This window comes from Chelonoidis abingdonii, chromosome 7 (genome assembly GCF_003597395.2).
Source record: "Chelonoidis abingdonii isolate Lonesome George chromosome 7, CheloAbing_2.0, whole genome shotgun sequence".
Lineage (NCBI taxonomy): Eukaryota > Metazoa > Chordata > Testudines > Testudinidae > Chelonoidis > Chelonoidis abingdonii.
The window spans coordinates 104,325,892-104,352,316 of record NC_133775.1 but is presented as its reverse complement, the minus strand read 5'-3'; the positions used below and the strand labels follow the sequence as shown (position 1 = coordinate 104,352,316).

Below are 26,425 nucleotides of genomic sequence, written 5' to 3'. Positions count from 1 at the left end.
CGGCCTTCTGTGATATCTCACTCCTCCGCAAAGGAGCCTTCCTCATTCCTTCCTCATCCTGAATCCTGACGTGAGTGACCATGAGGGGGAGGAGGAGGTGACAGCTGTGCACTCAAATTCCCCCTATAGACCTGCCAGCTCCCAGGTTCATTATGTGACACCCACACTTTGTTTTTCACAGTGACTCTATAAAGTTGTCCTGGAGAAGAAAGGAAGAGTCACTCTTTTCTGGGAACTCAAGTCCTGGTAGGTGAGAAATGGGGCCAGTTTTGCCTGTGTCACATGCACTTCCTATGCTTATGCCTGTTGTCCTTGTGCAATTGTTGATGCCAGTGCAAAGTGGGTCTGAAATGCTACATGTTCAGAATGGTAATGATTTGCACCTGCTTTACACTGGTGTAAATTACTGCACAAGGTGCAAGACAATGGGGAATCAGGCTCCAGAAATATAGAGTTAAGTGGATTTAATGCTGGGGAAAGGTGCTAGTTCTGACATGCCCTCTCCACACCCTGTCTCCACACCCTGTCCAGTCCTTGGCCTTTCTGCTGATTACACCACGGAGGGTGTCAGTTGTTTTCATTGATAGTGACTCTTGTGCCCTGTCTCCTAGGAACTAGTCTAACAGAACTTGACCACCAACCCATTTCATCTGAGCCACCAAATAATCATCAAACAATACATACTGTTTCCTCCCATCTGGACTAAATAAGCTTTCATGATCCCACCCATCCTGTCTCTGCTACATATGTCTCATGTGGTTTGGATAGGTAGCAGGTGCCCCTCACCTGCTTCTCCCTGCCATGAAAAACAAAGCTGAGAAACAGAGAAGGATTCCTTCCTAGTATTTTCTTGGGACAGAACTCCTTTTACATCTGGGGTCCTTGCTGTCTGGAGAGTCAGTTTCGCTTTTCAAGGTGTCAGGAGTAGTTCGGAACAAGAAGATAAATTTCTAAGGTGCAAACACACAAAAGGCAGTTCTGTCATTTTTCCCAACTCCAGGGAACCCAGGAAGGGATGGAGTGAAGGGTCTTTCTCCTGGGGCTTGCAAACAGATTAAAAAACTAAAGTATCTCACAGCTTCAGATGTTATTCTTATCAGGGGCATCTCTAGCTTTTTTGCCGCCCCAAGCACAGCAGGCAGGCTGTCTTTGGTGGCTTGCCTGCAGGAGGTTCCTGGTCCCATGGCTTCGGCGTACCCGCCGCCAAATCCACAGGACTGGAGGACCTCCCACTGGTGCGCCGCCAAAGGCTGCCTGACTGCCATCCTTGAAAGGACCGGAAGGGCGCACCCCACAGCTTGCCACCCAGGCACATGCTTGAAGCGATGGTGCCTGGAGCCACCGTTGATTCTTATAAAAATGTTGGGGGAAAGAAACAGGAATTACCACTCCCCAACAAGTGGCATGGGAGCCTGCTAGGGCTCAACAGACTCTGCTCATGAACACAAAGGGAGATCGATAAGGGGGTAGTCTGGAGAAGTTCAGGGAGTGCAGACTGCCTCTGAAATGCAACAGCTCCCACCAGCCAGGAGTTCAGGCTCACAAATTCATGACACAAAAGCCAAAGGAAACTGAAGACACTTTAAAGGAGACACCATGTTGTGCTGTCCTGGTGGCTCTGTGGTACCACTGAAGAGAGACAATCTGGATTCCCAGCTCCAGTCTCTGATTGCAGGAGGCTAGGTTCATCGTAGATGTCATATGTTCATCCCCTAGGGCAGGGAGTGCTCCACTTTGTTCTGCACCTCAGATCAGCTTTGGAATGTTCTTGGTGGATTCTGAAGACTATGTCACCCAGTCCAATCCTCCTTGGCTTCAGAAGGCTCTCCAGGATGTAATACTAAGGCCACCCAGGTACACCAACATCTACAGTCAAGTTTCTCCCAATTTACATACTGTAACTGAGAGTGGAGTTAACTCTTAGAGTGCTTGAAATCTTCAAAGCTCTTTACAGACATTGAGTAGTGATTCCTCTCAGCGCCCACAAGGCAGGTCCGTGTTGGCATTTGCAGACAGGGAAGCCGAGGAGTTGAGTGACACGCACGTGACGACTCCGGGTCAGAGCTAGGCTTAGAACCCAAGGTATCCTCCTGACACATGGTGCCCTGCTCAGCCCACTAAACTGCACCATCTTGTATAAGACCCCATGGGAGAGGACTGAAAACTGGGGCAGGAGCCCTGCACCATGATGTGGGAACTGGTTGCCAGATGTTTGCCTGGTGGAGATGCCCTTCATAAACATAGTGGTCCAAAGCCTGAGGCCTTTCCTTGGTTGTTACAAACTCCCACTGACGGGCAGTTTTGCGTGAATCAGATGAGTGTGTGAGGATGTGTCCCTTTGCTGGGTGGGGGAGAAGGAGGCAAGTATGTTTCTTTTGAGCTTTGTCTGTGTAACAATTAAGTGTGTGCCAGGCCTGCGGCAGGGCTGGTGATGAGCCTCAAGTTCAGAGCTGTATCAGGGAAGTGAAGGACCATGCTGTCAGTGTGCCCCCAGCCATGGGGCAGGTGGGCGGAAGGGGAAGGGAAGTGGAAATCTATGGCCTTGTCCTGACATTTCTGGTGCTGACATCCCCCATCAGCAGTAACCTCTGCTGTTGTTGATGCAAGGAACTCACCCAAAAGGCCGTCTAGACATTCCTTTGGCTGCCAGCTTCTCGGCTAATATCTGGAATTGCTCAGAGCTCAACTTGAAGGCAAACAAGGCAGAGAGAGGGGATTGCGGAGGGAAATGTCAATTCCCTTGTTAGAACAAAATAGATTGATTTCATTCCTCTTGCTCAACCTGGTTCCCTGCTCCTCTCTCAGCAAGGAGCCGCTTGGATTTGAAACACACTCTCTCTTGCATAGGGTGACCAGACAGCAAGTGTGAAAAATCAGGACAGAGGGTGGGGGGTAATAGGCGTCTATATAAGAAGACCCAAAAATGGGACTGTGCCTATAAAATCGGGACATGTGGTCACCCTATTCTTTCAGCATTTGCTGGTCACCTTTACTAGTGCTGCCCTGCGTTGTCCCCTCCGAGGTCAGACGACCCTGTCAGCAGGGAGACAAGAAGGGCCAAATAGCCCAAAGCAGCACCCGCAGTGTAGACTAGCTGCAGCCCCAGTGATGAGCCAAGTGAGTTCCCAGTCCAAGGGCAGTTTAGAACATGGGCGGTGTGGAGGTAAGCCATGAAACAGGAAGATGGTCAAGGAAGGGAGAGAGGATGTGGCTGACAAGAGCGTGAAGAGGAGCTGAGAGGAAGACTATATGGGGACTCGGAGGGGGAGGGCCAGGGAGAAGGGAAGAGGAGATGTGGGGAGAGGAGAAGGGAAGAGAGTCTGTGGTGCTAGGATGGGGGTGGAAATAGAGAGCAATGGGTCTAGGGTTAATGACCTCTTTGCCAAATGCTTGCGGCTCCAACTCTGGAAATACTTACTGGGGCCACTGGCGATAAAACAAACAGCCCTTTAAAAGTCCATTTATTAAGCCGCTTTGCGGAGCGAGGGGATATCTCAGTCCTGGGGCCCTGCTGGGGCTGCACGATACTTAGGGGTGACTGCACCCGGTGTGTTTCAGTCCGGCATTGGACAGGAAAGGAAGTCAGCAAGAGGGACAGAGTGTGAACGAAATCCCTCTCCAGAGAGGAATTGTGTTAATCAACAGGTCGGACTCCTCTGAGAGGGAGGGAAAGGGAAACGGAGAAGTGCTGAAGTGGCTTGAAAGGGCTCAGAGAGGGTCCCAACAGGGCTTTCTGCTGGCCTGAGCAGGATGGGAGCTCACAGGTCTGAATGGCACTGACTGCAGCACACTCACATCGGCACCGCGAACAGCTCAGCTTTCCCTGGCCCAGGCAAAGGCTCTTACTCAGTGTCTGGCCGTGGCTGCAGAGCTCCCTCCACAGCACTTCAGGCCAACCCCCGAGTCCTAGCTGATGGTCCAGCTGCAATAGGAAAGGGCAGAGAATGAATTCGCACACACTGGGCCTAATTGTCCTTTCTCAGATGCTGGTGTAAATCAGGAGTAACTCCACTGAAGTCAGCCTGGTTGGTGTAAAACCATTTAAAGGAGAAGGGGATCAGGCTCCCTGGCTGTACCGTTTCCATGTGCTTCCAGCACCCACCTTGTCTTTGCTTTAATCTAATGCCATGGAATTATTACCTGGTTGGACAAAAGACTGAATGCTAGAGAAGTGCAGCAAGAGTTGGTTGGAGGCTCTAGCGTACACCATTGGTTGGCGACTGTTTTAGGGAGATTAGCCTTCCTTCCCTGGCAGTCCAACAATCAGACAAACTCGAAAGCTCCTCTCTCTCACCAATAGAAGTCGGCTCAATAAAAGATACCACCTCACCCACCTTGTGAGTCCAACAGTGGGACAGAAGGATCAGGTTGCAGAGAGGGCGGGTGGCAGGGAGGGCCAGCCATTCCATGTCAGAGACTAGCCCTTATTCCGAGAGAGCTCCACATTGGGCTAATGATTTCAGAGAGCAGAAGAGAGGGGTTTCAAGGAGATGAAGGGATCACAGGCAATAAATCCAGTAAGGATAAGGTCGTTGGGGTGCAGCCTGCCCCTTTAAGAGCCGTATGCTGAAAGATCAAGGATAGGAAAACTGATGGGAAACGCACTTTTCCCGAAATAGACAAGGTGTGAGTGGCTGTGGAATCCTGCTTCCTCTCTCTATGTCCCATCAATCCAGCTCTGTTTATTTTAATGTCCTGCTGCCAACTCACTTGGAAACCATCTTGAAAAAACAAAGATGGCTGGGGCTGCCGCATGCCTTTTTAATTACATTAATTCCTTCTCCACCAAAATGTGTGTGTGATTTTAGATATCGCCCCCTTTCACTGCATGCAGACGTGCACAAAGATTGCACGTCACAGTACATGTAAGAGTTGGGTTCCCTTGGGCTCCCCCCCGTGAGATGAAGTGGCTGAGTGATAACGTGTAGAGTCTCCTGGGGGATGAGGGAGCATTGTATTCGCATGAGACATCTCCCTCACAGTCTGGGATTTGCCAGAGACATGAACCATCTGTATGTCAGTCAGCTGAGGTTTAATAGCAAAACCCAGTGCCAAGATCAACTGTCAAGAGATTCAGGTTGTGTTGTGCGAGCACTGGGGAGAATTCCAGCACAGGGTGTATTACCTTGGGAAATTCCACCACATCAGTGCAGGCAAGAGATCCATGCAGAATGGGTCAGGGGGCGTTTGGTGAAGGAGCACGATGGGGCCGGGGGACGGCGTGGGGAGGAGCTCTCATTCAAACTGTAGAGTGTCAGATGCCTGCGCTGAAGTCTTGGAGGTCAGTACCCCCTCAGACACCACCGGTGACATGTATGCTCCTGCCCATGAATCCACCAAGTTACCCAAGCGACTTATTTAACTCCAGCCCCCATGATTCCCAGTTGCTGAATCACAGCTTGGGGCCTAAGGGTCACAGGTGCTTTTCTAGTTTAACACAAGAAGCTGTATCTAGAGGAATCAGAGAGCCTGGGAAACTCCCACTTGCTGTTACGAAAGGTTGGGAGCTGTGGGGAAGATGAAGGGGGCTGAGCGAGGTGGGATGGATTGATGGGAGGGCCGGCTCCAAGCTGGCTGGTCAGTCACACCGCTGTCCCCTGCTCAGTGCGATGAGCTCAGGCCATGGCGCACTCTGATGGAGCATTTGTTCCTTTTCCTGTTGTACTTGTGGACAGCCATGGACAGGATGCATCTGCAGGAATCCCAGAGCCCAAACCTGCACAGCTAGTACTTTTTCTTTCTTCCTCAGCCTTCCCTCCGCCCCCCAGTGCTGTTTTCTAACAGGTCATAAAGTTGCACATAAAGGGAGTGAGGGTTTTGTTTTTGTGACTGTGGGTGCTCCATTGGGTCGGAGGTGCTCTGCCTTGAGCTCCTGCAGGTACCCAGGCTGACTGCACCTCCCCCCTAGGGAAACAACCCAGAGCACCAATCTCAATCATCTGCTGCTAACATGCCTCACTTTTCCTAGGGAGGCAGCATGGGTGTGGGACTTGGAGGAGTCAGGAGCCCTTGGTTCTATTCCTGGCTCTGCCGCTCACCTGCTGTGCATCCTTGGGCAAGTCACTTCACCTCTGTGCCTCTGATGTTCCCTCCCACCCTTTGTCTGTCTTATCCATTTAGTTTGTGAGCATTCTGGGGCAGCGGCTTTCTCTCACAACGTTTATGTACAGTACCTGCTGTGACGGTGCCCCTATCGCAGCTTGAGCCCCTAGGCACTACCATAATATACATCATAATAATACATAGGGGTGGAGAGGGGTGAAAGTCATAGCAAGTCACAGCTGATTGTTAATGGCAGTGAGCCCCACAGCCCCCCCTGACTCCTGCTGGGGCTTCGGTGCTCAGCCTGAAAACCAGGCCCTTGCAGAGACAGAATTGTATTGCAGTTGAACCCTTCCTCAACATTTCCCCAGTAAAAACAGGGAGCTGGGACCTGCAAATCAGTTTCTGAATCTTTCCTAGCTAATTAATTATTAGGATTATTTAATTTCCTGTCAGTTAAACTCACTAGATCAGGGAACTGATTTATTTTCAGGCCACTGCTGACATCTCATTTCTTCAGATGCATGGAGTGAAAAATACAGATGTGTCATTATATAATCCATGCATATAATCCATGCATCTGAAGAAATGAGGTTTTTTACCCATGAAAGCTTATGTCCAAATAACTCTGTTAGTCTTTAAGGTGCCAGCGGACTCCTTGTTGTTTTTGTGGCGACAGACTAACACGGCTACCTCCTGATGCTGACATCTAGAGCTTCCAGCAGGTCAAGTGGATGAATGCAATCACCTTTCTGCTCTGAAGAACTGGGTTGATAATTTGCCCTGGTCACAAACAAACTGGGTGGAACCAGTTAAAAAATGCCTTTTATATTTTGCAGGGAATTTTTTTAAAAAATATTTTTTTTCAAACTTATTTGTTTTATTCTGTTTTGTGTTTTCAATGAAAAACTGTAACCAAAGCCCAAAGCATTTTTAGTTTTTGAAAACCATTTTCAGTAACAATTTTCAGTTTTGAAAACCTACAATTGAATATTTTTTTAGCAAAGCTCTGACCATTTCAGTTGCCGGTGTCTGGTTTTTCATCTTAAAAACTGGGGGGGAAAAATGTCCCAAATGAAAGATTTCTGTGAACATTTCTGTTGATATAAAAACTCCAACCAGATGTAGAAAGAAGTTTGGTGATCTCAGCCTAGATCTTAGTGGAGCTCTGCCTGGACCAGCAAGGAGTCCATGCAGGACCGGGGAGCATTGCATAGCTGCATGGGCACCCAGAACTGGACTAACAACAGGATTGTAAGTCTGGATTGATCTGCATTCTTGGAGCAGTGCTGGGACCAAAGGGAGGAGTATCAGAAGGGGTAAAGGTCTGGACTTGGTAGAGCTGGGGAGGGATGTTCAGGCGGTGCTTTGGGTCGAGCATGGGGTACATTGATGGAGGTGCATAGGAGAAGCTTAGGCTCTGACCATGCAAATACTTACCCATGTGCTTATCTTCGAGCATGTGAGTCATCCCATCAAGCAGGCATACACTGCATCTGGGAGGAACCCTCCCAGCCTGAGGGCAGGACCAACAGACCTGTCTCAGCGGGGCTCATGCTAGCACTCTGAAAATAGCTGTGTAGACACTGTGGCTCAGGCTGGAGCTTGGCCTGAGGGTGGGGTGGGTCAAAGTAATATCTACACAGCTGACACTGCTCACTTCCGGATGCCTATTGACTCCAATGGGACGCCTCCTGGGAGCGTATTGTTTGTAGGCTCAGATCCTCGCACCCGCGCCATACCTGGCGCACTGCAGAGCTGCTAGCCCACTGCATTCACTCTGAGAGGATGGGAAAATGCCCCCAAACAGACAAACAGGAGAAGCTTCTCGGAGGGTAAATAATAGCATCCTGTGTCTAATTGGTGCTGCTAGAGCTCCTGTGTTTATTTCATGGGTGGGCCACAATGTAATGGCACCTGCAGAGCTTGGTTTGTTTTCTCCATTCGTGTGCTAGGATCCATTCACTGGGCAGGTACTGCAAGGCAGTGAAAAGTCTCTGCCAGACAGACCGGGTGCTCCCTGACCATGTGGACAGCAGTGTCTGCACAAAGATAGACATGTCCAGCATAATAGGAAAGACAGATTTGCATTCAGACCAGGCTTGTAGCAGAGGAGCTGGATTTTTTTAAATAAATGTTGTTATATTTTTTAGGGATTTTATCACAAATGCTTTCATTTATTTTCACAACCATGGGGCACGTTTTTTGGTATGTTGTCCAGAGTCTCTTTCTATTGGTCTCTTTTCTTTTTTTTAACAAACAGTTGTTTTAAGTCTAGGGGTCATAGTGGACCACAAGCTAAATATGAGTCAACAGTGTGATACTGTTGCAAAAAAAGCAAACCTGATTCTGGGATGCATTAACAGGTGTGTTGTAAACAAGACACGAGAAGTCATTCTTCCACTCTACTCAGCACAGGTTAGGCCTCAACTGGAGTATTGTGTCCAGTTCTGAGCACCACATTTCAAGAAAGATGTGGAGAAATTGGAGAGGGTCCAGAGAAGAGCAACAAGAATGATTAAAGGTCTTGAGAACATGACCTATGAAGGATGGCTGAAAGAATTGGGTTTATTTAGTTTGGAAAAGAGAAGACTGAGAGGGGACATGATAGCAGTTTTCAGGTATCTAAAAGGGTGTCATCAGGAGGAGGGAGAAAACTTGTTCACCTTAGCCTCTAATGATAGAACAAGAAGCAATGGGCTTAAACTGCAGCAAAGGAGATTTAGGTTGGACATTAGAAAAAAGTTCCTAACTGTCAGGGTAGTTAAACACTGGAATAAATTGCCTAGGGAGGTTGTGGAATCTCCATCTCTGGAGATATTTAAGAGTAGGTTAGATAAATGTCTATCAGGGATGGTCTAGACAGTATTTGGTCCTGCCATGAGGGCAGGGGACTGGACTTGATGACCTCTTGAGGTCCCTTCCAGTCCTAGAGTCTATGAATCTATAAGTGATGGCCTCGGGTGGAAGAGACACATAACCCCTTCTGTCTATGCCTCTCTCTCCTTGTCTTCCACACTCACTCACTCTTTCCCTTTCTCAGTCTCTCCCTCACTCCCACACTGCCATCTTCTTTCACCCATGCATGGCCTTATCCTCTTTCACTCGCACCCTGTGCCAGAGTTTCACACTGCATAGGCAAGGCCCCCATGTTGGCACACTGCAGTTCTCTTGGGGCCTTTTGCTCATCATGTCTATCTCTGGCAGGTCCTTCACCCCCTACCACTGTCTCTTCAAATCCTTTATATCTTGTTCCCCTCCCAGGTATTTTTTTATAATGAATTATTTGCCGGGAGCTGACAATGTGCTCAGCACAACCCAGGGAACAAAAAGCAGGCAGTGCCTTCCTCAAAGAGCTTTCAGTCCAAATGAGGCAGACTTAGGGCAGGCCAGACCCACTGGGAAGCCTAGAGGAGTAGCTGACTAGATCCGCTTATTTCATTGTAAGTGATGAATGTTGTTGACTCATTGCTTACCGGTTTGTGGAAGAAGTGAGTCTCTTGGAAGGATCTGAATGAGTAGGGAGGGGACAGTGTGGACGTGTGTGTGTGTTTGTGTATGTGTGGGTGGGTGTGCTTAAAGGGCAGTGTGGACAAAGGCACAGATTCATTTAACTCAGATCACCTGATTCTGTACTATGAACAAGTGCCGTCATCTCATCACAGAGCCAACCCAGGAAAATCTGACCCCATCCTAGTCATCGCGTGTCACAGGAACAGGAAAAGAGTGATTGGGAGAACAGTCCATCTGTCAGAGCTAGAGCTGGGCGATTGCTAGCGCTAGCCCTGTTTCCATAGACACAGCCAGTCACGTGGCCACAGGCAGAATGACTTCTAGGCGGGAAGGAAGTGGAAAACAATTAAAAACCCAGGCTGTCTGCGCAGAGCTCCGTTACTGGAGGTCCATTCACACAAGGTGGATGTTACTCTGCACGTCTCACAGCTGACTGCGGGAGTCTGTCTCAGTCTTCATGCGGCCACTTCTCGTTTGCTTTTCCAGATTGGAGCTCAGCCCCAGAGGGAGCCAGTACTTTCACCAGATGCTTTCTTTCTTTAGTCTTTTCCATATCCTCAGTCACCTTCCTATCTAACGTAAAACCAAACTCACCAGCCCAGGAGCAAAACCTAGTTGCCCTCCCTCAGCCAGGATGTTAACACGATTGCCAACCCCAAGAGTTCAAAGATCAGTCTCATAACTTTTGAGGCCTGACTTGTGCTTTAAAAACCAGGAGGCTTTTAATAATACTTTATTTCATTCTTTTTCTTTGCCGCCTTTGCCTTTAGCGTGCACCTGGGTCACATTCTAAACTTTCTTTTGCAATCTTGAGAGCAAGAAGCCCTTTTTTTTTTTTTTAATGAAAGCCATGGGACTTTCCTAATCACATCCCTTCAGAAAAGCTGGGGCTTTAAGATAAGCATCAAATATCACAAGGCTCACAATAAAATCAGGAGAGTTGGCCACACTGGGTTAATTAAAATCTGTGGTTATTTACCTTCCGGTAACTGTGGTTCTTTAAGGTGATTTCTCAGTGTGGATCCCTCTTAGGCTGGACATGTGTATCAGATGCGTGGGTTGTGCCCTAGAAGAGGGATCCACACAAGAGTAGAAGAAGAAATTAATTATATTGTGTTCACCTGTTCAAACAATGACTCTCTCCACATAAGGGTGCATAATTCGTCTCATGGAATTCTACCCCCCCAGCCATGGAAATGGTTCTGCCTGAATCCCAAAAGGTACAACATCCTCCCAGACAGTCTCAGTCTTATCCAAGAGAGTGCATGGTTAGAAAAACATTCAGTGTAAGTGTGAAAAGATGCTGTTGCCTTTTGAGAGCCTTGTGTTGAAAGGTTTTCCCCACGCCATTTGTATGTATGCAAGAGCTCTGCGTTTTTAAATTGGGGGTCTGTAAGCAGATGGGATTCACACCAAACTTCAGACAAAACTACCGGTTTATTACTAAAAGGGATAATTCCAAAACAATAATTCATGTAATCACAGCCTCAACCAGCTCTTGAGGATGGGCTGTTCCTAGATTTCCTTCAACCCAGCCTTAATCCTCTCTCCAGACCTCATCTGCTCCTGTGTTTCCTTCCCTCAGGATCTGTACCAGACCCTTTGCTGGGGAACTGTTCCCTTATAGTTAGAGTCTAATGAACCTCACTTTCCCCAGTGAGTCCGGAGTAAATTAACTGGGGGCAACAGAATCACACTGCTCTGTTAAAGGGTTTTTCCCTCAGTGGGCCTGGTCACCCTCCTGCGTTTACTTAGACTGGGTGTAGAGACCAAACCAAACTGCCACACACCGGAGTGACCAGATTTATTGCATTTCCACATTGCTCCTCCTTCTCTTCTTTCTTTCCCCAGATCTGGTGAGAGGCTATTCTATGACCCCACCCACTCTCAGCATTACCGAGGAGGAACACACCATAAACTCCAAGGATACCCTGACTATTACCTGCAGGTAAGAGACAAATACAAATTGCTTTGAGTAGATTGCCTGTGCCAGCTCTTAAGTGCTCAAAGAAAAGTCCAACAGGAGGTCATCAGTGGATCCCCCAAGCTTCAGGACAGCTGGAAATGGGCAGTTTAACATGGCTTGTTAGAAGTCTATGGCAAATATTCCTTGCTGAAGAAGAATCCCCTGAGATGGTGGTAACCTCCATTGCTCCATTACATGTAGGACCAGCTGGAAGCAGCTAGTAGAAGAACAGGGAGCTGCTTGCATGGTTTTACAGGTTCCATCGTTGGCTCTAGAATAAGATGTTTTCTTTACCATCCTCCTCTTCCTTTTCCGTATGATAGCCTCTTTGGCACTACTCTCCCTGCTGTTCTGGCTAGTTTCTGGCTTCTCTCTGGAGCAAAGGGTGCCAGCCATTTGGCGGTTTTATGCTGTGGAGAAATTGAGACTGGGAGGAGAAAGCCGCTCTCATCGATGACTGTGACTGCGTCCAGAGTCCCTTCTTGTTTTCCAGCGAGCAAGGGCTTAAAGTCTTGCTTAGTCCTCACACACATGGGCAAGATGAGGCTGTTGGGGGTGGAAGGCTGCCGACAGGCTCTCAGGGAGGGATGGGTAATGTTATAAGAGGAGCTTGGCAATCAAAAGGAGAGTATGCCTTTGAGAAGACAGAGCTCTGCACTGACTGGACTGGGTGTTTTTCCGTTTATGCTGTACATACCACCCTGCAGCCCTTAAGGGAAAATAAAACTGAGGGGAGAGAGACTTTGCTGGTTCAAACTGGGTCTTGCTGATGAATCAGTAGTTTCACCCCAACAACTTAAAGTGATCGATGCCAGGATTTGAGAGCATGTCTCCAGTGGTGGCGTGCAGCCCACTGTGCCACTGAAAGCCCTCAGTAATATGGAGTACAGTGGCACGTCCACTCCAAACCCCTCTGGAAGTGCATCAGGCTTGTCCACTCATCTTGACTCATCTTTGTCTAGCCTTTTCTTGAATACCCCTCGTAATTGTGCACCATTGTTACCTGGCAAGTCATTTGTTATCCTGGTTCTGGGGAGCAAACAGAAGGCTAGAAAATACAGATGAAGTCAGTGGAATTCCTCATGGGTGCTGGGATCTGCCTGCCCAGTTCTCTTTGCAGTGTTGGTGCCACACTCTCCCATGGCTTCATTTGGACCTTGGTAGGTAAAGGAGCGAGACAGTGTAATTGATCTCAGTTTAGGGGACCTGTCTTCACATCACAAAACCTACCGTACCTCAGTAGAACCCTTCTTAGCAGAGGCCCAAGAGTGGACGGGCATGCCAGCTGTTGGAGCGTTTCTGCAGAGGCAGAGTGGAATATGCTCATGCTCCCAGTGCCCGTGCTTTGCCTTTTCTTTGAATACATACTCCTTCATTCGCTAGCGATGTCATGTCAGCATCATTCAGCACACTAGGAAAGCTGCTGCAGCATAGGTGGCGCTCCCTTCCCAGCTGCATATCTGGCTTGAGAAGGCTTCCTGCCATGGCTGAGCAGGAAGGGTCCTGCCTGGCATCTAACATATTGCAGGGTGCGTGTTGCTCCACCTCTGAGCGGGTGCAGCATGCATGCCTGACCTTCTGTGAGTCAGCGCTGGCTGCTGATGGCAAGGCTTCCTTCTGCTGTCCTGTACACTCTGGAGAGATGCTGGCTGCCAGCTCAGATTTCACCCATCTTGTTCTTTTGCACGAGACTGAGGAAGCCACACCTTTTGCCCCCATTTGCAGCAACACAAGCTAGAGCGGAACCCCACACGTAAGCATATGTATAGTTATCCATTACCTCTGTGATGTGCACTGCACGAGACATGGAGCAACATGCTCCCTGTGACACGTTAGTTTCCAACCCTGACCCGTCCTGCTCAGCCATGGAAGGAAAACGTCTCAAGCCAGATGTACAGCTGGGAAGGGAAATGATGGATAAATGCATAGAGGCCTGTGTTGCTGGTCGATCTAAGGCAAAGAGGATGTATTCAGGCTAGAAACGGGTGCGTAAATAAAAAATACCCCCTGCCAGTCAGTGTCCCTGGCTGTCCTGTATGCATATGCTTGCCTGTTTAATATGCTGTGTGAGGCCCTTCTTTTTAATTCCACCACTCCAGGCCAGGAAATAGCAGTTATGCTAACATTGTATCTTTAGTTATACCCTTATTATGTATCTATTTACATGAAAGGAAACCATGGGGAGCAGAAAAGAGTCTGATTTCCAGTCTGGACTCTATGCAGAAAGGCCTCCTCTGCCAAAGCAAAATGAGCCAGGCTCTCAGTTAGCATCTGAGAAATAGAAGAAGCTACCCAAATAGCTTACAGCTTCCCCCGTTCCCTGCTGCTGACTTAGGCTCATCTTTCATGCTCTCTTGGGAGACATCCCAACTGCGGGCCAGGGTGGAAATGGTAGAGACAAAAATGGAGCAACTCTATCTTGAGCTCCCAGGGCCAGCCAAAGATCACAAGGGGGGCTTGTGAACAGCACCGAGGAGGAGGGATCCCAGCACCTTCCACAGTATCATGAAAACTCCGCCCACTTGAAGCCCAGCGTCCCCTCAGAGTAGGGTGCGCGCCCTACGTTACCCAGAGAATGATCACTTTCCAGGGACACTCTACAGACGCTGCTGGAGTTCCCTCTCTGCACCTTCAGTGTGGTTCAGACTCTCCTCCAGTGGAGCTCTAGGGCTGGAGTTTCTGTAACACTTGAGGAGATGACTCTGCTGAGAAGGCAGTTACCCTATCATCCTCACCCCCAACCGCTCCTTCATTGGAATGAAAAGCAAATCCTCACTCGTTCATACAGCGTTAATTATGCCCAGCTGTGTCTCCAAGCCTCCTCTGGACCCAGACCACCCTGAAAAGACATGGCTTATATTAATGAGAGCTGAAGGGTTATGGCAGCAAAAATATGCAGCGTGCAGACCACAGAGGTGTGGGGGGAGAGAAGACAAAAGTGGGAGGGTCCCGTGGTGGCAGGGGGAGATCGTTGAACTAAAATGATGTCCTTTCAGATTAGTAACCAGTGACCCTCCTGCTGGGAGTCAAAGTGGAGCTGGCTTTTGTTTGTTCTCATTGTAACTCCTAGGAATCATCCTTTTTAGCTGCCTTCTATCCCTGTAGTACAAGGCTGCTAAGCAGTGTTTAGGCAGAGAACTGCACTCAAGCTGGCTTTTGTTTCCTTGCACAGACAATGCCGGGCCCCATGTAAAAAAACCTCTTTTGTTTCCGGAAAGGTGCATCAGCTCTGGGCCCTTGGAGTGCCTAGCAGCAGAGCTGAGCAACTGAATCTGAGCATATGATGGAGTAGGGACAAAGGGGTGAGAGCCACACTTTTATGAGTTCAAGTCCCAAGAATGGTGAAAACAATATTGGGATGAATCTCAGTGTTCATGGCCTGGCAGCACTTGCCAGAGGGGAAGCAGAGACCGTGCCTTTCCATTTCCTGAATTCTGGAGCAGAGCACATGGGAGCTGCTTGCACAGCAGCAGAAACGTCAGGAGGAAAGAAATGCAAAAAGAGATTGGTATCACACCTCTCACTACCTGCCCTTTACATCCTCCTGCAGGGTTTAGTCACTCAGGTGTGCTGAGTCGGCGTAAGTGGCTTTGAAATTCAGGCCTGATCTAGGCTAGAAAGTATTAATGCCTTAACTGTACTGGTATAACTAAAACTGTACAACCCTCTACTGGGATGCAGTTATAACCTCATAAATATGCTTTATGCTGGTATCGCTGTTCATGTCCAGGAAAAGGGACAGCTGTACCAGTATAAATCCCCATTAGACCACGGTAAGTGCATCCACACTAGGGCTATCACTGGTATAACAATTTTAGTGAACATAAAATCACATCCCAAACTGCCATAATTATTTCAGTAAAACTTTTAAGTGTAGAGCAGGCCTCAGAAAGGGGAGTGGAGGATTGTCATTAACTGCACAATGGTTTAACAGAGCTGTTTAATGGATGCTTGTGGCTGCACAAATATTGCTCTGGGAGAATGGAAGTTTGATCCTGGACCCCTCCTGGCTCATGATGACAAGTATGTGAGCACTGTTGCAGTGCTGGAAGCATAAACCATGTCCTGCATGGAAGCTTTAATGGGAACATTTGGAAGAAGCAGAACTCCTCCTGTTTTGATTCGCTGCTCAGCATGGCAGACCCAGAAAGTCTTACCTGAAGTTTGGTGATCTGTCTCTAACAGTTTAGACCACAAAGCTTCTGCAGTTTTGGCTATGTATGCATCAGTCTGTGTTTGGGAGATACAGAGAGGGCAGGTAAGAAGAGTGCTGTCAGTTCCTCTTTATCTCCCTTGAAGAGCATCCTTTCAGAAAGTATTTCAGCTAATGAAGAAAACAGCTGTTGAGAAGTCTGTACCTCATCTGTTGTTAGCTGGCACCAGCACTGCCTGTCTCCTAACTCTCAGCACAGCAGAATGCTGTCAAGGACCTGACAGATGGGCCAATGCTGGGTCAGTGTGACAAAGACCGTTTTGAAACTAAACTGTGAAGGTGAAGTATAGCTGAGAGAGAGACGCCCAGAAACCATTACTCGGACCTCTTCCAAACACAGCCAGCCAGGTTCAGAGGTGAATCTAAGTGAGTCTAAGCTGGTGTAACTTCCATCTCCTTCTAGCCCACATAACACGCAAATACACTAACTTAGACTCACACCCACTTACCAACATATAACTCACACACATCACCACAGAATTTGGACCAGAAATGTTTGAGGCAAGAGTGCTTCAATTAAGAACAACCCATGGGCCTGTCAACATGTCTGTTTGTATTGGCCCATCTCAGATATATGTTTATATAAATATCCATCACTCATCTACTGCTGGCCCTGATGGTTAATAAAACAATGGATTGGACAACATCTGAAAACTCCGATTGGTAAACAAACAGAAAGCAGAAACTCTGGAGACTTGTAGGATTATTAAGCTTCACTGCAGCCCCAAGAATTCCTGAACAAATGCAAGAAGTTTTGAGGCTCCATAATACTGTCTGCCTTAAAATCTTGAGATCTAGTTAATAAGCACTGCTGACCAGCTAGAGTCTGGCCTCCCAGGCTTTTGAAAAGCAAGTTAAGTGCAGAGGGAGTAGGTGGACTCAGTAGAGAATGACATGTATGACTCTGGATAGGAGGTGAGGAGGGTTTATCATTTGCTTCTGGTTTCGATGTGTGATTGATCGATTGATTTTTTGTATATGCATTGGATGGAAACAATTTAAAAATCCAAATATATTTTAAAAATATAAATAAGAGCCTATGGAAAAGAGTCAAGTTAATCTAGTGTCTTCCCAACGTTGGCTTGTTCTGTCCTAGTGAAACTAGATTCATGCTACGTCGGAGACTTAAAGTGCCACTCTGCTCAGGTGCCATTGTAAAAATAGCCCCTTCTTGCTCAACGGATCTGTCCTTTTGTGTATGCCGGTTCCGCTCATTTTAGCGATAAAGATACCTTTAGAGGACATTTTTATTCCTGTTAGCTCTGTGAGACTGAGTGAATTGCAGTTTCAATTCCATTTCCTGAATCAACAGAATTAAGTAAACAGAAATGTTCCCGTCAGTTACTCCAGTGCGAGCCCACTGAATACAAGGTGGTTGCACGGATGCCATTGAGGGCAAATTTTGAAGATTTAAGGGATGCCCAGATATGACTGAGGGCACAATGTAGCCTGAAGCTCTTGTTATTGGTGATATGTGACCAGGAAAGGACCCAGCTCAGCTCTCCGAGCCCAGGCTGAGTTTGCAGGACAGGCAGCTAGAACATACATAGTCCTACTTGTGCATTCATGGGCACAATGAACACGGAACTCCACAATGCCTTCCTGAGCCACCTTTCACAGCAGAGCCACCTTTTAACAGAGCCCAGGACTCTGTGACAAGCCTACAAAACCCTTTTCAAAAGCCATGGACATTTAGAGCAAAGAGACTTGGAATTCCCCAGTCTGCACCTTTGTTTAGAGAGATGGGGCTAAATGCATCATGTAAATTTCATCTCCCACCACCTCCTGATCCCTCTGAACCCCAGGAGGGAAGCTATAAGTACTGGTCAGGGTTTCATGGTATATCCATCAAGACAGATTGCTCGGTGGATGTGTTAAATCAGCACAGTCCCTGGTTCCCTTGGCCACTCTCTCTTCCCAGCACCACCCACTTTGGAAGCTGCACTGTCCCCATGTGGGCATTCCTGGCACCACAACAGCCTCCCTTCCTCATGCACCTCCTGCTGCTTGGGCTTTCCCCCTGCATCTGCATGGGTATCATTTGGTTTAGACTCGGGAGTGAGTCTGGGCCAAAAAGTACCAAGAGTCTTTGTAAGTAATTAAGCATCTGATTCTGGATCCTGATTGGTGGAGAAGACAGCCAGCTCCTTGGTCCTTTGGTGAGCATGCCACAGTGCCATGGAACACCTAGAACACAGGAACTGCCAGACTGGACCAGAACCAAGGTTCATCTAACCCAGTAGCCTGTCTCTGACAGTGGCCAACACCAGAGACTTCAGAGGGAAGTGTAAGAGTCTCACAGTAGGCAGGTGTAGGATAATCTGCCCCCACATTAGGTCTCATCCTGGTCTCTGATAGTTAGAGATTGGCTTATACCCTGAAGCATGAGGTTTAACATCCCTTCCAAAGAGTTGTTAGCATGAACTATTTTAATATCTGTGGACAATTCCTGAGACTTCTCTTGCTCCCTATATTGTCAGGGACCGGGACAGCTGTGGAGGTAGGAGAGGGGTCTTGCATCATTCAACAGGGACCTCTGTGGCTAACTAGAGGAACTATAAAGTCCTTCCAGCCTTCCTCTGCCAAGCAAGGTCTCTGCAGCACAGAGCTTTCAGGAAGGGAAATCCTCTGCTAAAGACAAATACAAAGAGGAAGGCATGGCATCTCCAATGCCATGGGACAGGAACCCTATCATGAGCTAGCGTCAGCTGATAGCGAATTGTGCCCTCTGAGGGCTCTTTATCTAATTTCTTTTCTTATCTTTATCTAATTTCCTCCTGCTAGTTCCTTGCTTAAAGAATCCAGCTATTGGTGGTAATCGCTCTCTCTCTGAGGCAGGGTCTGATTTCGCAGAGCGAAACCTTCACCGTAGAATACACGATAGTGTTATTTTTAATGAGAGTGCTGTTGTGTCGAGTTGGGTGAGTGGGTTTTTGCACACAGATGAGTGTCTGTGTGTATCCCAGGTTCCATAAATCCTAGACCCTGTATAATTACACACTTGTATTTTGTGCCTGGAGTTTTCTTCATGTTCCCTGGCACTTTCTCCTTGAAGGATAGAGAGCAAACACTGGTGTCCTCCTTGGGTTTGATGAACATTTGCAGTCAGAGCTCTCCACAAGCAGATTAGAGCCGGCTTGTAAGGAGCTCGTTGGGCAGCGCCATATAGAAAAGGTTAGAAGAACTAGCTTTGAGGGACTGCTTGAATAAAAATACATGGTGAGAGCCTCTGCCAGGGTGATTGGCTGCAGGGAATCCCAGCTGGTATGAAAGGGAGGGAAAAAAACCCAGTGGCTGGATTTAAGGAAGTTCAGCTTGAGTTTGTAGCTTTCCCTTTGTTTGATCTCTTTTCCTCTCTCCTCATTTTCTTTCTTCCTTTTTCTTTCCAATACACCATGTTCTCTTTCATTTCTCCTCTCCACTCCATTTATCATATCAGAGCCTGAGTCAGCTTCTGCCCGACATGAGGTAAGGACAGAATATGTCATGACTAAGGGCTTGTAAACACTACCCGCCAGATTGGCGGGCAGTGATCGATCCAGTGGGGATCAATTTATCGCATCTAGTATAGATGTGATAAATTGATAGCTCTCCCGTCGACTCCAGTGCTCCACCAGAATGAGAAGCACAAACAGAGTCAATGGGAGAGCATCAGCTGTCAACTTGCCACAGTGAAGATACCGTGGTAAGTAGATCTAAGTACGTCGACTTCAGCTACGCTATTCATATAGCTGAAGTTGTATATCTTAGCTCGACCCTGCGCGGTAGTGTAGACAAGCCCTTAAATGTTGTCTGTATGGGAAATACTGGAGAAATGGATCCTTTCTTTTTAGCTCCTGGGCTAATCCTCACCCTGGAATCAGTATTAGTGAGATAAAGTCGTGGGAACTAGAGACAGGTAGACTCCCTATTGAAAGTGAACTGATATTTAAGAGCATGAAATTCCCCGTGGAGGTGACCCCATGGCAATGGGATATATCCACCTTCCTGTGTGTCACTGGGGGTGCTAATGGAGCTATATGCTTTCACGATCGCACTGCACCCTTTCCTCCCCACAAGGAGCAAGATGGTTCCTCCAGTGGCGTTCATGGCCTGCACTTCCAGGCATGTGCAGACATGGGATGGGCACACCTTATCTGGCTGTCCTGGGGGAAAACAGGAACAGCTGTCTGGTGCCTGGGGCCCCCTTTTCCCAATCCGCACAGGAGAAATAGGGAAAAAAGATGGCCCTAGCAAGTGAGGGTAGTAGCCACACTCTTGTATGAATGAAGGACAGGCTGAGAAAGGATGAACAGCCCCCCAGGTTCTGCCATTCCTGGTCACTGGCTAACCTTTCCCTTTGTTTCTATAAAGAGGGCAGCACCCCCTGGAGTGGTCGTGGCCTGGGGGCCTGGTGGACCCTGACCAGGGCGAAAAGGAGAACGAGACAGTGATATTGGTGAACCTCAGTGGCGGCCAGACCATCAGGGAGGAGGACTGCGAGGGCTCCGACACAAAGCCCTACTGCAAGGTCTTAGTGCTGACCGGGACCCAGGCTAATGACACAGGCTACTACCGGTGCTACTACAAGTACATCAGTGCCAAAATCGAGGGCACCACTGCGCTCAGCATCTACGTGTTTGTGAGAGGTAAGAAGCCAGTGACTGTGCAGCTTCACCTGCTGTAATCCAGACCCGGCCTGGGTGAGCTCATGGGCTGGCCCACATGCTAGCCTTAAAACCCTTCATGGGAAGTAGCTATCACAGCAGGTGGGGGGGACTAGCCCAAGGCGAAGCGGCTGAGTGGTTAGATTCAGTGTGCATGGGAAAGGGTCATCTGCCTTCTAAAAGGAGACTGACAAGCACAGGTTTAGAACCAGACAACATAGGGATCTGTATAAACTCCCCAGTTCTACCACTTCACCTCTGTCCTGACCTGAAGTACCCTTGCTAGTCCTCTTGTACAGCTCTGCCAGTGCACCTCGCTTCTGTTCGGCAGAGCTCCCTGGTAGGTCAATCCCAAGCATCTCTTCAGCATAGGCTGGCAGCACCCCATGCTGGCATACTCAGGGTACAGCTGCACCGCCAGTGCAGGTAACACTCGTAGACATACCCACACTAGTTTTAACCTAGTTAGCACAGGTAACAGTAGGAGCGTAGACGTGGCAGCACAGACTTCAGCATGAGCCAACAGTCCCAGTACATACCCGGGGCCCCGGCGGGCTTGTGCTGAGGTGGCTATACTGTACTAAAGCCCTAGGCGCTGTGTCTCCAGTATTAGCGTTACCCATGCTAATTGACTAAAGTGAGCACTGATATGCCTGTCCACACTGCATTTGCTGTGTAGACAAGGTTAAGATTACATAGCTCTGTGATAATACAGGGACATGGCAGCATCACTATACCTGAGAAAGTTCTGCGGTGTTAGAGTTTGCCTGGCTACAGGAATACGTACAAGCTGGGATGGAGGGGTGGGTAGTAAGAAATTAGTCTCTGTATGAAAGATCACCATTGGCTGGTGGCATCCCTAGTCATCTGGGTGAAGAGGAGCAATTGTGTTTGCCTACTTGCATCAGGGCTTTCAAACCCTGGATATGATTAATCTAGGGCTGTCATGCAATTAAAAAAAGCAATCATGCTTAATCATGCAATTAAAAAATTAATCATGAGATTAATCGCACTGTTAATAATAGAATGCCATTTATTTACATATTTTTTGATGTTTTCTACATTTTCAAATGTATTGATTTCAATTACAACACAGAATATGAAGTGTACCGTGCTCACTCTATATTTTTTATTACAAATATTTGCACCCAAAAAAAAGAGAAATATATTTTTCAGTTCACCTCATACAAGTACTGTATCATGAAAGTTTAACTTACAAATGTAGAATTATGTAAAAAAAACCCTGCATTCAAAAATAAACAGTGTAAAACTTTAGATCCTGCAAGTCCACTCAGTCCTACTTCAGCCAATCTCTCAGACAAACAAATTTGGTTACAATTTGCAGGAGATAATGCTGCCCGCTTCTTGTTTATAATGTCACTTGAAAATAAGAACAGGCATTTGCATGGCACTATTGTAGACGGCATCGCAAGATATTTACGTGCCAGATGCACTAAAGATTCATATGTCCCTTCATGCTTCAACCACCATTCTAGAGGACATGTGTCCATGCTGATGACAGGTTCTGCTCAATAACAATCCAAAGCAGTGCGGACCAATGTAGGGCTGCCCAGAGGATTCAGGGGGCCTGGGGCAAAGCAACTTCAGGGGCCCCTTCCATAAAAAAAGTTGCAATACTAGAAAATACTATATTCTTGTGGGGGCCCCTGCAGGGCCCAAGGCCTGGGGCAAATTGCCCCACTTGCCCCCCCGGCAGCCCTGGACCGATGCATGTTCATTTTCTTCATCTGAGTCAAATGCCACCAGCAGAAGGTTGGTTTTCTTTTTTGGTGGTTCAGGTTCAGCAGTTTCTGCATCGGAGTGTTGCTCTTTTAAGACTTCTGAAAGCATGCGCCACACCTCATCCCTCTCAGATTTTGGAAGGCTCTTCAGATTCTTAAACCTTGGGTCAAGTGCTGTAGCTATTTTTACAAATCTCACAGTGGTACCTTCTTTGTGTTTTGTCAAATCTGCTGTTAAAATGTTCTTAAAATGAACATGTGCTGGGTCATCACCCGAGACTGTTATGAAATATATGGCAGAATAAGGGAAAACAGAGCAAGAAACATACAATTCTCCCCCAAGGAGTTCAGTCACAAATTTAATTAAGACTTTGGTTTTTTAACAAGCATCATCAGCATGGAAGCATGTCCTCTTGAATGGTGGCCGAAGCATGAAGGCATACAAATATTTAGCATATCTGGCATGTAAATACCTTGCAACATCAGCTACAAAAGTGCCATGTGAACGCCTGTTCTTAATTTCTTAATTGTAAAATAAGAAGCAAGCAGCAGTATCTCCCGTAAATGTAAACAAACTTGTTTCTCTTAGCGATTGGCTGAACAAGAGGGAAGACTGAGTGGACTTCTAAGCTCTAAAGTTTTATATTGTTTTGTTTTTGAGAACAGTCATGTAACAAAAAAAAATCTGTATTTGTAAGTTACACTTTCCCGATAAAGAGATTGCACTACAGTATTTGTATGAGGTGAATTGAAAAATTCTATTTCTTTTGTTTATCATTTTTACAGTGCAAATATTTGTAATACAAAATAATAATATAAAGTAAGCACTGTACACTTTGTATTCTGTGTTGTAATAGAAATCAATACATTTGAAAATGTAGAAAAACATCCAAAAATATTTAATAAACATCAGTTGGCATTCTATTGTTTAACAGTGCAATTAATCGTGATTAATTTTTTTTAATTGCGATTAATTTTTTTGAGTTGATCGCATGAGTTAATCGCATGCAATTAGTCAACAGCCCTGGATTAATCACAAGACACAGACAGTAGTGAAGGTCAGTCTGACTGAGTGAGGGATAAAGACAGAAATTCAAGGAAAGCTTGATAACGATGACAGAAATATGAAAAAAGTCCAACCCTGCTTTCAGGCACAACATGTCTTCCAGCAGCAGCTGGACAGAACTGAGTTCACACCTCCTCTCTTGAAAGGTTCCTCCATAAACATGCTCATCCTCTTGTCTGCAAAAGGCTTTTGGAATCCAGAGGGCTTGGAAAGTGGGGCGAGGGCCATTTCCCCATGCTGAGAGCAAATCAATATCCGTCCACTTCTGGGGGATTGCTGAAGCTCTGCTCCGGCCAGAATTCAATTACATTGGTGCCTGGGGTGATTGTTCCAGTCCGACTGGAATGCAGGAATTTTCAGCTCTGCCGTGCCCTAGAAGCAGATCACTGGGCCTTGGAGAAGCTCTATCTGTAAAATACATAAATAAATAAAACAATTAGCCTCTGGTCTACTTGGGGGCTGTCAAAGAAACAGAGCCAGACTAACTGTAATGCTCAATATAGTGCTGGACCAACAGACTGAAGAGAGCAGGACACAATGCAGCCAGATGGTGTGCAACCCAGCCATACACTGCTCTGCCAGTGTATTTCAGCCCTGACATGTAATACCTCTTTCTGTGCCAGTCCCGGTTCAGGATCCCCCAAAACCTCTGCCAGTTCTATCGGTCTGGATAAGTAGCCCTCTCTTCTCTTCAGGACTGGCGGGCTGTCTCTGTTCAGAGGAGCAGTCTTGACCTCCTCTGAGCAGAGACAGGCTGCCAGTCCTGCAGAATTCTGGGGTGTTTTATGGAGAGGCAGACTGTCCTCCCAGGATGAAATTGAGACTGTCCCACTCAAGCATGAGACCTAATTCAAATCTGAAGGTCTGCAGAGGCGAAAGACTGATGCACATACTCTCTGCATCCTGCCAAGTTCCTCCCCCACTCCCCCACTGCAAGGCTTTAAATGGATGCTGTTAAGATAAAGGTCTGTCCACTGGAAACTGTTGGCTTACTTCAGCTATACAGTTATTTCTCCCTCTTTTAGCCAGTGCCATTATCATAAGACAGGAGTCATGATAATAGGAGACAAAATTTTCAAAAGGCCCAGATCAGTGCCAAAAAGTGGCACACAGCATTCTGGCTGCGTCTGAGCGTGCAGTTACTGCAGTGGCAAAACAGATCAATCTATGCAGCTGACAGTGAGGATGGATGGTCTTGTGGTTAAGACACTAGACAGGAGTCTAGAAACAGAGGTTCAATTCCTGGCTTTGACACACGTTCCCAAAGGTGAATTGCTTGACCTTTCTGTGGCTCAGTTCCTTGTCTGTAAAATATGATATTTTCCCTTGTCAGAGGTGTGCTGGGAGGCTAATGCATAAATGTGGGATGGCAGCTCAGATGATAATAGCAAGGATTGTATAAGTACCTAGCTAGATGGCTGGTTGAGAGTCTAGCTAACAATGTGCATAATTTATACCTGACTTACATGTAAAGTAAATCGGGTGCATTTGCAAGAGCCTTTTTTGCATATGGATTTTGACATCCATTCTTAAAACTTTGGCCTATAATTTTTAAACCCTAAAGAATACTTGGAATTTGACGTGTGACCAGGGAATGTTTCCCCCCTCCCCTCATCATCCCCATTGGTGAGTTGCCAGTTGTAGGATTTCCAGATAAAGTTCTGCTCTTCTCCATCTGAGTTGTTCTGTGTTCTGTAGCTCCATCCCAAGAGCTAGGGAGGGCTGATTTATTTGTTGGAGAAGTCTAGAGAGACGGTGATCAAACCACTAATTTATCACTCAACATAAATTTTCACATTAGAGCTCTCTGTAGAATCAACGGGAGGATGTCTGTGCTGTGATAGAAGCGTGGGACCTTCTATTGCTTTGATCTGACCATCTACACTCAGCACTAAAAATTAACACTCTACAGGTCTTCTCTCTCCCCGTGTGTGTGTGTGTATGTATGGGTTATTATTTTATTATTACACTTTTTTAGTGAGTGCTGTAAACGTACAGAGTGCCTATAACAAACAGAACAGGATGCAGCCCCTAGACTCAGAGGCCTTAGTATCTATGGCTGAGGAAGATGCTAAATGAGTCCCAGCCCACCCATTATGACAGCGTTATACACAACACGTGATGTGGTCAGACAAGAAAATGAGAACATGAATCACAATCTCCTTGGCAGTGATCCACCTAGTAACTGAGATCAATGCTGCCATCTGAGAACTCAAAGGAGATCTCATGGTGTCTCATCTGCTATAGTTATTCCCTTCCCCTTCTCCAAAACTCTGCGAAGGGCCAGTGACAGGAATCAGGGCTGTGTTCAAATTCACAAACAAATCTGCCGCCCTGAGCACAAAGACAGCAGACCTGTAGGGCAAAGAGCCCGTGAAAATGAACCAATAGGTGCTCCATGCAAATTGAATTTTAAAACAGAATACCCCTAAGTCTAAGCTGCGTGATCCTAAATTGGGCGCCGTGGCAACCTTCGTCTTTGATGTTGAGTTGCCATGCCACAGTGTCTGCAGCAGCTGCAGCTACTCCCTCTTTTGAACTGGAGTGAAAGACCACAGTATATCTGATACCACTGTGTGCTGAGGGCTGGCAAACACCCACCTTTTAATGGCAATCGTTGTCACATATTATACCAGCGGCAGTCAATGGAATGGGCTTATTCTGGCTGGGCCCACTCAGACACTGGTGCAGGTCTCAAACTCCTGGCAAGTTGCAAGTGTGGCTCTCAGTTGTGCAATATTTGGGCACTTCTGTTTTAAAAAGACCGCTCTAGTCGTTGGGTAATGAGGAAAAGGGGTCACAGACATCTTAACCCATGGCCCTACATAAGGTGCTATGCCAAGGGGAACCTCATCTCCCTTGGAAGTTATGGTTCTAGTCTCTGTAGGGACCCAGGTAAATATAGTAATAGATTTTAAGGCCAGAAGGGACCATTGTGATAATCTAGTCTGACCCAACAATTCAGTTCACCCAGCAATTCATGCAGCAAACCTAGGTCTTTTTGAAGATCCACCACAACCCTAAGTAAGAAATATTCCCATAGGCCAAATGGGAAGATTGCACAAGTGAAGCCAGACAAGATCAGATACAACACAGACATTTCAAAGGATATTGCCTTCACTTTGGAGCGACACTGGCGTCAATGTAGATTCTAGACACGGGATATGTAGGATCTGGTGTAGCTTTAGAGTGGCCAATTAAGCATATGCGGCTGGTGTCTGCAGAGCACCAAATACC

The 26,425-nt window shown here is 47.1% G+C and overlaps 1 protein-coding gene across 2 annotated transcripts in view; it reads left to right on the top strand.

The window, feature by feature from the left end:
* The window catches only part of FLT4 (fms related receptor tyrosine kinase 4), a 97,572-nt gene that overhangs the window by 27,411 nt on the left and 43,736 nt on the right, over positions 1–26,425 (top strand). For both annotated transcript variants that reach the window (XM_032772240.2, XM_032772232.2), the window contains exons 2-3: positions 11,407–11,503; positions 20,088–20,362. In XM_032772240.2, coding sequence (XP_032628131.1) covers positions 11,407–11,503; positions 20,088–20,362 — 372 coding nt within the window. The remainder of the gene's footprint in view (positions 1–11,406; positions 11,504–20,087; positions 20,363–26,425) is intronic.